The sequence below is a fragment of the Centrocercus urophasianus genome, unplaced genomic scaffold (genome assembly GCF_019232065.1).
Source record: "Centrocercus urophasianus isolate 14NV4802_14NV808 unplaced genomic scaffold, USGS_Curo_1.0 seq_65, whole genome shotgun sequence".
NCBI classification, from domain to species: domain Eukaryota; kingdom Metazoa; phylum Chordata; class Aves; order Galliformes; family Phasianidae; genus Centrocercus; species Centrocercus urophasianus.
Window position 1 is genome coordinate 547,278 of NW_024885255.1, and position 10,962 is coordinate 558,239.

General features: G+C 63.1%; 3 protein-coding genes across 6 annotated transcripts; all 3 read right to left on the reverse strand.

Moving 5' to 3' along the window:
- Window positions 1-700: 700 nt before the first annotated feature.
- Window positions 701-1,435, reverse strand: LOC122170258 (protein S100-A4-like). Its single transcript, XM_042836961.1, has 2 exons — window positions 1,292-1,435; window positions 701-859 (listed from the first exon to the last, which is right to left on the reverse strand). The coding sequence occupies exons 1-2, from the start codon at window positions 1,433-1,435 to the stop codon at window positions 701-703; spliced, it is 303 nt and encodes a 100-aa protein (XP_042692895.1).
- Window positions 1,436-3,208: 1,773 nt separating this feature from the next.
- Window positions 3,209-5,994, reverse strand: S100A16 (S100 calcium binding protein A16). Of its 4 annotated transcripts, XM_042836949.1 has the most exons (4): window positions 5,851-5,994; window positions 5,596-5,755; window positions 3,974-4,140; window positions 3,209-3,826 (listed from the first exon to the last, which is right to left on the reverse strand). In XM_042836949.1, exons 3-4 carry the CDS (start codon window positions 4,124-4,126, stop codon window positions 3,662-3,664), a joined length of 318 nt encoding a protein of 105 aa, XP_042692883.1. In that variant the 5' UTR covers window positions 4,127-4,140; window positions 5,596-5,755; window positions 5,851-5,994; the 3' UTR covers window positions 3,209-3,661. The 4 variants fall into 4 exon arrangements, with proteins under 4 accessions (XP_042692883.1, XP_042692882.1, XP_042692884.1 ...); XM_042836948.1 differs by lacking the exon at window positions 5,596-5,755 and having other exon boundaries at window positions 5,851-5,992; XM_042836950.1 differs by lacking the exons at window positions 5,596-5,755; window positions 5,851-5,994 and adding an exon at window positions 4,574-4,792.
- A 2,701-nt stretch (window positions 5,995-8,695) lies between these two features.
- Window positions 8,696-10,333, reverse strand: S100A14 (S100 calcium binding protein A14). The gene is made up of 3 exons (XM_042836940.1): window positions 10,267-10,333; window positions 8,907-9,053; window positions 8,696-8,815 (listed from the first exon to the last, which is right to left on the reverse strand). The coding sequence occupies exons 1-3, from the start codon at window positions 10,297-10,299 to the stop codon at window positions 8,696-8,698; spliced, it is 300 nt and encodes a 99-aa protein (XP_042692874.1). The 5' UTR covers window positions 10,300-10,333.
- Between the last annotated feature and the right edge of the window lie 629 nt (window positions 10,334-10,962).

Sequence of the window (10,962 nt, forward strand, 5' to 3'; positions counted from 1 at the left end):
GGATGTGGGGTCTCGATGAGGATTGGGGACATGATGGGACGTGGGGTCTCGATGAGGATTGGGGGATGTTCAGGGTCTTAGTGAGGGCTGTGCTGGGGATGCTCTGCCCCATGTCAGACCCGAGGTGTGCTCTGTGGGTTTGGGGCCATTTGGGAGCAGCTACAGCTCTCCCTACGAACCAACCCTGACTCCCTCTGCTGGGGAGGGCAGCCCAGCCCAGCTCACCCGCCTGGAGTGACCGCGCTGTGCGCACGGGGAGCTGCCTGCAGCAAAATGGAGTTGGGGTCACCTCCTGTCCCCCAGCGTGGGTTCATCCTCAGCTCCAGGGGCTGAGGGTCCCTCTGGGCACCCAGCAACATTTCCTACCCCCCATGACAGCACAGCGTGTGGGTCTCGTTGAGTTCCTTCCACGAACGTTGCTCGTTCCTGCCTGGTTCCCACCCCTGTGCTGAGCTGGGGGGTGGCTCTGTGTTCAGAGCTCATTGCACCCCAAACCCCTCCTTAGTGACATTTTGGGGGTGGGAGGGAGCGGAGATCTCAGCTTTACGCCCAGGGGCAGCTCTGAGCCTTTTCCAAAAGCGCCTCTGGGGAGCTGCAGAGTGGAAAATCCCAAAGAGAGAGAGAAGACAGACAGACAGACGGAGGCATGAGTCACACGTGAGGCTCTGGGAGGACTTTATTGCGCAGTGCTGAGTGGGATTCACTTCTTGCGGGGCCGTTGGGCTTCGCGGAAGAACTCGTTGTAGCCCATGGCCACGCAGGCCAGGAAGCAGGCGTACTCCTTGAAGTCCACCTCGCTGTCCTTGTCGTGGTCCAGGTCGTTCATCAGGCGCCGGAACTCCCCTTCATCCATCTGCTTCTATGGGGGCAGCAGGTTTGGGGGCTGGGAGGTGTCTCCATGCCGACATGGATGGAAGCCCCCAGTTCCCTCCATTCTTACAGTGAGAGGAGGGGTTTTTTTTTTCTTTTCCCTCCCAAGGGAGGTGGCATTTAGGAGCTCTGCAGGCTGCATGCATTCTTCATTCATAAGTTTTGCCCATTCCACCCCCACCCCCCCCCTCAATCAAACCATAGGCAGGAGGAAAAAAAGCGACTGAAATGGGAGCATCGCTCTGCCGCTGCCATCCCAGCACCCACAGGTCTGTGTCTGCTCCAGCCCCAGGCATGGGGTCCCTCCTTTGGGTGGGCTATGGGGCAGCACGCAGCCCCCCACCCCCTGCTCCATGCACGGCCCCGGGGCTGCTTTGCTCACACCAGGCTGTGGCTGTGCCATGTCCCTACGTGCGCTTACGGTGCCGAAAGCAGGCAGCTCCCTGGTGAGCAGCTCCTTCAGCTCCGCTTTGCTCAGCTTGAACTTGTCCCCTTCCTTCCCCGAGTATTTGTGGAAGGTAGAGACCATCACAGCCAACGCCTGCTCCAAGGAACACGCCATCATCACCTGCGTGGGGACACAGCTGGGTGACCGTGAGGGGAACCCACCCGGATGGATGCGCCCCTCAAAAGGGTGCGGAATCTGCTCCCCAAATTGCAGCTGTGGAGTAAATCGAGGGCAAAAAGGGACTCACCGGGGTCGATGCTGAGCAGGGACAGCAGGAGCCGGGGTGTCGGTGCCACTGTCACTGTGTGCTGGTGTTTATAGGGCAGTCGGGGGGTGCAGCCCCTCGCCCCCGGCTGTTCCCAGCCCTGGGTTTCGCCCGCGCCCCATTTTTGCTCACTGAGCTGCGTGATGCCATTAATCGGAGAAGGGGGAGGGGGCTGGGGGTGAGCGTGGGGATGGGGCAGAAATCAGGCAGCAGCCCCCATCCCGTGCTCAGCCACCGTACTCTGGGTGCTGGCGGTGGTTCCGGTGTCCCCAGTGCCAAGGGATGGGTGGCAATGGCAGCAATCATTGCAGCGTAAGCTGAGATTGAGGTGAGCAGCACAGGTGGAGCTTTCTGCACGTGGGGAGCACTTTGCAGGGGTCTGAGCCCGCTCCCCACCCCAAAGCTGTGCTGGGAGTGGGGAAACTGTGTCCCTGTGCACACCCCATGGGCTGCCGACGTTTGTCACCCTCCTGCCCGAGTGCTGGTGAGGGTGACAGCGGTGGTGGCCCACGCTCAGGGCCTTTCCTGGTTCTTTGTGCCGGGTTGGGGGTGGCCTAGCTCTGGGGGTGTCCCCCCCCCCCGGCGGGTTGGGGGGGGGGGGGGGGGGGAGGGGGTACATGGGGAGCACGCATTTGGAGCTGTGTTTATGATGGCGGTGTTTGTCCCCGGGGCTGGGGGGGGAGTCCCACAGACCCCAAATGTGCCATGGATGGACACAGGAGGATGGGTACCGCCCTCCCCTGATGTCCCAAGGAGAGGCAGGGCCTGTTTGGCACCGCCCTCCCCCCCCCCGCCCCTCACTGGCAGCAGTACTGAGCTGCAGCTCCCAGGGACCGTAGGCTGTGGATCTCCACGGGGATGGGCGGGGGGTGCACAACTTTGTAGAGCCCTCCTTCCCAAAGGATGCGCACAGCTGACCTCCGCATGGACACGGGGACGGGAGGCACTGTCCCCTCACCGGACCCGGACGGGGGTGGGGGGGAGCATTCCTTAGCCCCTCTGCGGCGGGAAGGATGCGTGGGATTCCCCGCACCCGGAGGTTGCGGTTCCCGATCCCGCATAGCGGCTGCGCTGGGCCCGGCCAGGAGCAGCGCTGTGAGTCACGGCCCCACCGCGCCCCGACGGGATTCCTGAGCACTGACTCAGCGCAGGCGGCTCCCACGGATTCCCCCCCTCACCTCCGTCCCCCCCCTCAAAACCCCACCGGGATCCCCGGGGCAAAACGGGAGGCTGCGCGGCGGTGGTGCGGAGAGGGCGGAATTCGGGATGGGTGGGAGCTCCCCCAACCCGAAGTGCTGCCACCCCCTTGTGCTGGAGGATGTGGGGGGAAGGGGGCACGGGATGCCCCCGTGGGAGCTCAGGGGACACCTCTGTGCCCGCTGGAGCTCGGGGGTCCCATTGGGGTACGCAGAGGTGGGGCTGCGGGATGGGATCACTTTGGGAACGGCATGGGGACTCCATACCGGGACGCATCGCGACTGAGCCTCACGGACACGGGCAGTGGTGACACCTCGTGGTGACACGCTGAGAGTCGTTAGGGGACAGGGAGGACCCTTCCTCCCCTCCCCCCTTCCCACTCGGTGCCCCCATCCCCACCGCATTCACCATCCTCGCCGTGACCCCGCTGCTCCTCCAAACTTTATTGCTGCAATAAATAACCCGCGGCCACAGCCGGGAGCTCCCAGCCCCAGGGGTGGGCAGGGCAGACCTTCACCAGCCCCGGGGGGTGGGGGGGGGATAGGAGGGGAGTTGGGGGGATACCCCGTGGAAACTCCAAGGCTTTGAGGAGGAGAGGGTGCTCCGAGGGCACAGGGGGTGCTGGTTGGGGTGGGCTGAGAATGGACAGCATTTCTGTCCTAGGTGAGGGGGAAGCCTTTCCCTGCGCTTCCAGCCCAGCTCTGGGGGGGGGATGAGGACAGGGATGATGCAGGAGGAGCCCTCCGTGGTGACCTCGTGCCTCTTTACTCTGATGTTTGGGGTTCTGCGTGCCCTGGGCAGGAGGGGCACAAAGCAGAGGGGCTGTGGAGCAGCGGGGGCTGAGCTCAGGGTCTGGGGGGGGGGGGTCAGGCCCAGCCCAGCTACTTGGTGAGCTTGATGCTCTGCTCCTGCTGGCGGATGATGTGAGCGATGGGGCTGGCGATGCCACCTATCAAGGTCCAGTACTCCTCGAAGCTGATGCGCCCGTCCTTGTTCTCATCCAGGTCGCAGATCAGCTTGTCGGCCGCGCGCCTGTTCCCGGTGTCCTGCGGGGCAGAGCGAGATTTTGGCACCCGTGGGAACCCATGGGAACCGTGGGGGGAAGATGTATGGGGACCCTGAACCCGTGGGGGTGAGGGGGAAGATGTGTGGGGACCCCGAAGCCAACCCCGTGTCCCCCCCCCCAGCCTCACCGTCAGCATGTGGTTGAGTTCACGGCTCAGCATCTTGCGGAAATCCTTCTTGCTGATGCGCCGCGGCTTCCGGCAGCAGCAGCGGCTCGAATATTTGTCAAAGTTGTTCACCAGCACCTGGACGGCCCACTCCAGCTCCGTGCCCTCCGCCATCGCCCCACGTTCACCTGCAGGATGGAGGGGGGTCAGGGCTGGGGCATTTGCAAGGTTTCTGCTTAGGGAAACCCATGAGGAAGCGCAGAGGTAGGCGCGTGACCCCAAAAAAGCATTTTTGACCCCAACAAGGCATTTTCCACCCCAAAGTCGAGCACCTGGTGCTCTCTATCACCCCAAATGGCACTGCTCACCCCACCTGCCCTCCAGGGCGGCCGCCCCCGGCGCGTGGGACGGCAATAATTATGGCACCGCGGTGCCCGGACCGCGGCGCCCGGTTCCCAGGGCTCATTAGGTTGGAATGGGGCAGGGAGTGGCAGGAATTACCGGCCGGCCCTCCTCTTGCTTCACGGCTCAGGAACACCCCGGCGGGGCTCTCGGTTGAGGCGTCACCCAAAATAGGTCTGGGCCACACGAGCCAAGGGTTCCCCAACCCTAAAGTCCTACCCTGTCCGTCCGCTGTGCCCCGCGGCCACCCCACACCGGGATTCCCTTCCTATGGAGCCCCTTCCTATGGATGTGCCCGATGGATTGCTGCCGTCACGGGGTCCGGTGGCCGCATCCCAGCAGGATGCACACAGGCGGGGACGGAAACGACGCCGTCCGGTCCCGGCTCCTTCCTGAGCAGGGATGAGGCTGAGCAAAGCATAGAGCTATGCTGCTTCTTGCAGTGCTGATTGGTGCCACCGCTGAGCGGTGTGGGTCACGGTTGCAGCCACCCCATGGTGGATCGGTGCCATCCCGGTGCCACCGCGCTCCAATTTCACCCCACGTTTGCACCCATCTTCCCCGTTTCAGCTGCATGCAGGGTTTGGAAGCAATTCGGGGTGGTAGCACGGGGCACGAGGTTCTCCCCATTGTGTCTCAGTGTGCTCGTGAGCTGTCCCCACCCATTTGCGGGGCCATTGAAGGGCCTGGTGCTGGTAGCAAGTTTTGCTGTGATCTGCAGCCCCCACTGCAGCCCCATAGACCTCCACTTCTGTCCTCTGCTCATCCCAGGCTGTTAAACACCACCACGTTTGCAGCAGTTCCAACCAAAGACCCCGCTGGGCCCCACTGCTCTGCTCCAACACTGATTCACAGCACCGGTCCCACCATGCACCCCCCAGAGCCACAGAACATCATCCTATGGTGGGGCACAGGGACTTCATTCCATGGTGGGTCGGGGGGACATCATCCCACACCGGGACGTGGGGATGTTGTCCCTGCACTGGGACGTGGGTGGGTGGGACAGGGCTGATCTCCTGCCTGTTCCTGCCGCCATGATGATTCCCTTCTCTCCTCTCTCCTCTCCTCCCACAGCCCCACAGACCCCCTGTGCTGAGCTCCCCATCCGCCGCCCGACCCCGCGCGCATGGAGCTGCCGAAGGGCTCGGGGAGGGGTTGGGGGGGATTTCCACCCCGCTTGCAGCCACACGTTCCTTTGAGCGTTCCCCCCGCAGCACCCGTCGCTGGGCGCAGCGCCTCACCCGTCCGCCCGTCCCGCTGTGTCCGTCTGTCCTCCTGTCGGCCGCGGAGCCGTGGTTGCAGTGCCGCCCGCTCGTCCTCACCTCGCGCCCATCCCGTGGGCCCGAGGGCTTTAAGGAGGCTCCCGCCCCTCCCTGACGTCCCAGGGCGTTCCCAGCTCACCTGGAAGCAGCCCCGATTGCAACACACCGCAGTGGGGCCGCTGAGCCCACCCCACGGGGCCACCCCTGGGTCCCCATCCCACCCTTTCCCCGTACCGACGTGGGGAGAGCCGCTCGCCCGACGGTCCAGCAGAAAATCTCTCAAATGGTTTCAGGGTCTCCACCATCGGGGCACTGCTTAGCAGCAAAGAAGGAACGGAAACCACGCGCGGAGCTCGCAGCTGGAATTAGGGAACCAAAAGCGCTCGCCAAGAGGCTGCAGGATGCATGGGGGGGGGTGGACGGCACTGCTGTCCCCGCGTGGAGTTCCCCTCTGCTGCGAGACGCTGACGCAAAGGGCCAACGTGGCAGCGATGGGGGTACGGCCCGACCCATGGAGGAAGGATCCGTGCTGCCCTTCCCCTTCCACGTGTGCACAAATGCTGAATCCCCCCTACTCCCATTCCACGTGCGGGTACGCCATACCCTCTTTGTGCTACAGACAGAAGGGACCATGACTCGATGCTTGGGTTTGCCTCCCTTGGCCGGGTGTCACCAACCCAGAGCCTGCGCCGGCACCGAGGGGCAGAGATTCTGACTTTCCTCCCCCATCCCTCTCTCATTTTTTTCCTCCACCCCATTTTTCCTCTTTTTGTCACGTAACCCACTGCACATCGCCCTTGTCTATCACCAGCGGATGGGTGAGCACACGGCGTTGCGCATTGAGCGTGGCAGTGGGACACAAACACAGAACCCATCCATTGGGGTCATTCCATCTCCACGCAGCCCGAGGGACTTTGGAAACGATCTGGTTGGGTTGGGATTCTCTGAACCCAAAGTGCTCACGGTGAAGGGTGCGCAGCCCTCCTCAGACACACGGGGAGGACCGACGATGCGCTGCAGGGCTGCGCCAAGAGCTCACAGCCATAATTAACCAGGCCAGCAAATTGCACCCTGCGTCGGCGCAGCGATGGCGCGGCGATCCAATGCGCAGATCAGATACGGAGACACCGGAGCTGCATATTTTGGGATGCAAAGAGGAGGTCACGGCGCCGGGCAGCAGACGCCCACGTTTCTTCCTTTGCTCCTTGGGTACCTCTGCTTTTGGGACACCGGGCCCCGGAAAAGTGTTGTGTGTCAACCCTGCTCCCCTCTGCCTGATCTCGGGTTGAGGAGGAGCGCAGTGCCGGTGCTGCAATCCCGTCGGGTGGGAGCCCTCCCCGGCCCCGAGGGCAGACAGCTCACTCTGAATCACAGCCCTCATTACCCCGTGCCGGGCCGATGTCACAACGCAGCCCGTATTTTTTACAAGGCATCCAGGGTGTGTGCGTGGAGCCGCCGTGCAGCATCGGGGCCCCGTCACACGGCGGTTCCCAGACACCTCTGTCGTCCCTGTGAGCTCCTCTTCCCCTGGACCCCCACCTCAGTGTGCCCCTGCCGTGTTCCTTGGGCTCGCAAGTTACCCAGCCGTGGGACTGAGCTCTTCCTGCCCCAAAGATCCTTATCAAGCTGGTTCGAACCACGGGATCACCAACAGCGCATGACAGCACTGGGGTCACCAAACCCAACTCTGGGGTCCCCCTCCCACCACAGAGCACCCCACAGCCCCTTATTCCTTTTCCCCCTCCCATCACCCCAACCATTTGACACATTTCCTGTCTCTAATTAAATGCACACCACACCTCTCGGCTTAATTTCCATGTATTTATTTCCAAGGCAGGAACAATAAATAGTCATTCGTGTTGTGAAATCCACCCCAAGGTGAGAGGAGACAGAGGGCGGCCGCGGCCGAGTCGCGGTGGCGGTGTCGGGAGGAGCCCCGGCCTGGCTCCACTTTTATCACCTTTCTCCAGGTTTTGGGGTTTTTTCATCCCTGTTTTTATCCTTCCCAGAGCACAGGGTGCACACCAATGCAGGGGCGGAGATGGCACTCATTGGGTCCCCATCCCATCTCCACATCGACCCTCATCCCCTTTCCAACCCCGTCTCAGCTCCATCCTATTCCCTATCCCAACTCCATCCCATCCAAACCCCATCCCATCCTCATCCCCTTCTCAACCCCATCTCAACCCCTCCCCGTCCCTTATCCCATTCTCATCCCATCTCAACCCATCCCCATCCCACCCCCATCCCATCCCCATCCCATCCCCGTCCCTGGCTTCCTCCAGGACACAGAGCTCAGTGGGAACCACCGCCCCGTCCCAGATATATGGCATTTCACACAGAAATCCCAGCTCCTGTCCACTGACCCCACACCTTCCCAACCTCAGAAACACCAGGGTTCCCCCCCAGTCCAGCACGTGAGCCGCACACAAACAGCTCAGGTGCTGCTGTGGGGTCCCCATTGTGGGAACCACAGACGTGGGCACCGCAGCGCCGCGCAGCATCCCATGCACGCTCACCCCATGCAGCCCTTTGCACGCCTGCAGAGCCATGCACACCAGCAGCATTGCATGCACACCAGCAGCATTGCACACACACTGGCAGCACCCCATGCACGTGCACAGCCCCCCGTTGCACCTCGCACCCTTGTGCTCTGCAGTGGGGTGAGCAGCCCAGCAGCGCAGCCCCGTCCCTCCCTCTCCCTTTTTCCCATGACAGAGCAAGGCCTTCCCATTCCAGCTGTTGTTTTCTTCCATTTTTTTCCTTTATTAATTTATACAAAAACGGTTGCACGTGCCGCAAGCAGCTGACATCCCGCCACCGGCCCACCCCGAGCGCAGCCATCAGAGGGGGCACGGGGACCCCACACCCGTGCAGGGACTGCGGTCACCAGGACGGAGGAGAGGGGGGCAGAAAACACCCCCAAACCACTGACGGTGTCATCGGTGCTGATCCGGAGCCCCACATCGGAGGGGTTTGGGGGAAAGGAGCAAAGTCCCTCTCGCTGCGGCGCTGCGGGGCTGAGGAGCTCCTCGTGGCATGGGGCCGAAGCGGCGCCTTCCCACCCCCCCCCCCGGCCCTACTTCCTCCGACAGCCCTTGGCTGCATCCCCCATCATGTCCCAGTACTCCCCGAACTCCAGTTTGGCCTCATCAGGGTCTCCCATGCACTCGATCTTCTCATCCAGGGGTCCAACGCACTGCGGAGAGGCAGAAAAACCATCAGAGCGATGACAAGAGGTGGGGCCCCCATTCCCCCCCCCCCCTCCGATCTCCGAGCTGTGCCCCCACCTTCCCCAAATGGGGCAGCTTCTGCACCACCAGCTCCCGCATCTCATTGGGGGTCAGGTACTCCTTCTGCCCTTTCACAGCGTAGCAGTGGAACTGGTTGATGACGGTCTCGATGGCGCGCTCCACATCGGTGAGCTCCTGGCTGTCCTGTAGGATGGGGATGGGGAAGAGGGGGTTGAGAGGGAGTGAGGGGACCCCAGGAGGGAGGGGACACCCCAGGAGGGAGGCGCGAGGGAGGCGCCACCCCAAGAGGGATGTGGAAGGTGTGTTAATGCTCCGTGCCACCGCCCTACACCGATGCAGTGGGCCTTCCTTATGGGTACAACGGCCCTCCGCACAGATGTGAGCCCCCATACAGATGTGAGCCCCTCCACACACACAGATGTGAGCCCCCACGTACCGGTATTGACCTCTCTCTATAGAGACCTGAGACCCTCATACAGATGCGACGCCCCTCCACACCACTGTAGGACCCCCTGCACAGATGCAGGACCCCTCCGTCCCACTGCATGATCCCTCCATCCAAATCCGGGACCCACCTACAGACGTGGGGCCCCCCCATATAAATCCAGAACCCCATCCACCATTCTCTGTACGATCCAATACCCACACGCTGCTCCCGTGACCCTTCACCCTCCCACAGGACCCCAACACGACCCCCCGTGGCCCCGTCCCCCCCACCGCTCCCCGCCCCATCCCCGGGCGCACACCCCCGCGTGGGGCAGGACGGGTTCTTCCTCTCTTTGCACAAGTGGCAGTGGAGCTGTGAGTCAGTGCCCATCACGGGGCCACCCATCCCCACCCTACGGGGCTGCAGACCCTAATCCCAAAGTCCGGGGGGGGGGGGGGGGGAAGGAGGGAGCAGCTCCGCGACCCCGCTGCTAATTAGCAGGAGCTGCATTGGAAGGGAAACGAGGGTGATTCACGGGGCGCTGCGGTTTCCCTTCGAAACACCCCGAAACCACATCATGCGATGGGGCCATTAGGGAGAAACCAGTCATCTTGCGGGCCCCCACCCCCCACCGAGGCCTCTGCAGGTGCAGAGCACCCAGTGCCCCCCCCCAGGGGTGCAGGTGGGCACATGCTCATGTCCGAAGGGCACGGGGGGAAACTCTGCCATCCTCGGAGAGGCTGCACGGAGCTCCAAACCCCCAAACTTTCCCAGCACCGTCCGCCCCAATCGGAGGAATATCTCCAAATCCAAACTCATCCCGGCCGGAGAGACCCCAAATCCAAACTCATCCTGAGGGGGAGTTGCACAGCTCAGAGCACCCCAAGCTCCAAGGGGTGGGGACAAGATTGTCCCCCCAACTACACCCCACAGCTCCCAGCCCTCCCAATGCCGGCGTCGCCCGCAGACCTTGCGCTTCTTGCGGCAGTTGCACTGGCCCATGCTGCTCCTCCTGTGGGGTCTGCAGTCCCTTTGCTCTGGGGGGTCTTGGGGTGCTGCCGGGGGGGGGGGGAGAGAGTCGCGATCAGCGTTGGCTTTGGGGGAGCTTTCCCCTCCTTCGGAGTCGGGGCGAGGAAGACGCCCTGGGATGCGCCGAGCTGCCGGGACACGTCCCGGGGGTGGGAGCGTCCCTGCAAGTCGTGGCAGAGCCGAGCGTGGGAGGGGGCTGGGGAGGAAGGTGGCGGACCCCTGGGCATGGGGAACTCCCCCCTTCTCCCCCTCAGCTTGGGTCGGGTCACTTACCTGCTGCGAGGGCTGTCCCGGCTGTGCGCGCGCTGCGCTGCTGCGGGGTTTTATACCGGGGAGGTGTGAGTGGGAGCTCCCAGCACACGGTGTGGTGCAAGGAGGCTCATTTGGGAGCCTTGGCCTCCAGCCAGCGTGGGGCTGGGAAACGCCTCCTGCGCGGCCACACCGAGCGCTCCCCATCCGGCACGGCCGTGCAGCACCGCGTGGGAACGGGCACCGGGTACCAGGCACCATGCAGTGGGTACCATGCTTTGGGCACCAGGTATCATGTTTTGGGCACCAGATAGCATGCACCATGCACCAGGTACCGTGTTTTGGGCACTAGGTACCATGCACCATGCATCAGATACCATGCACCGT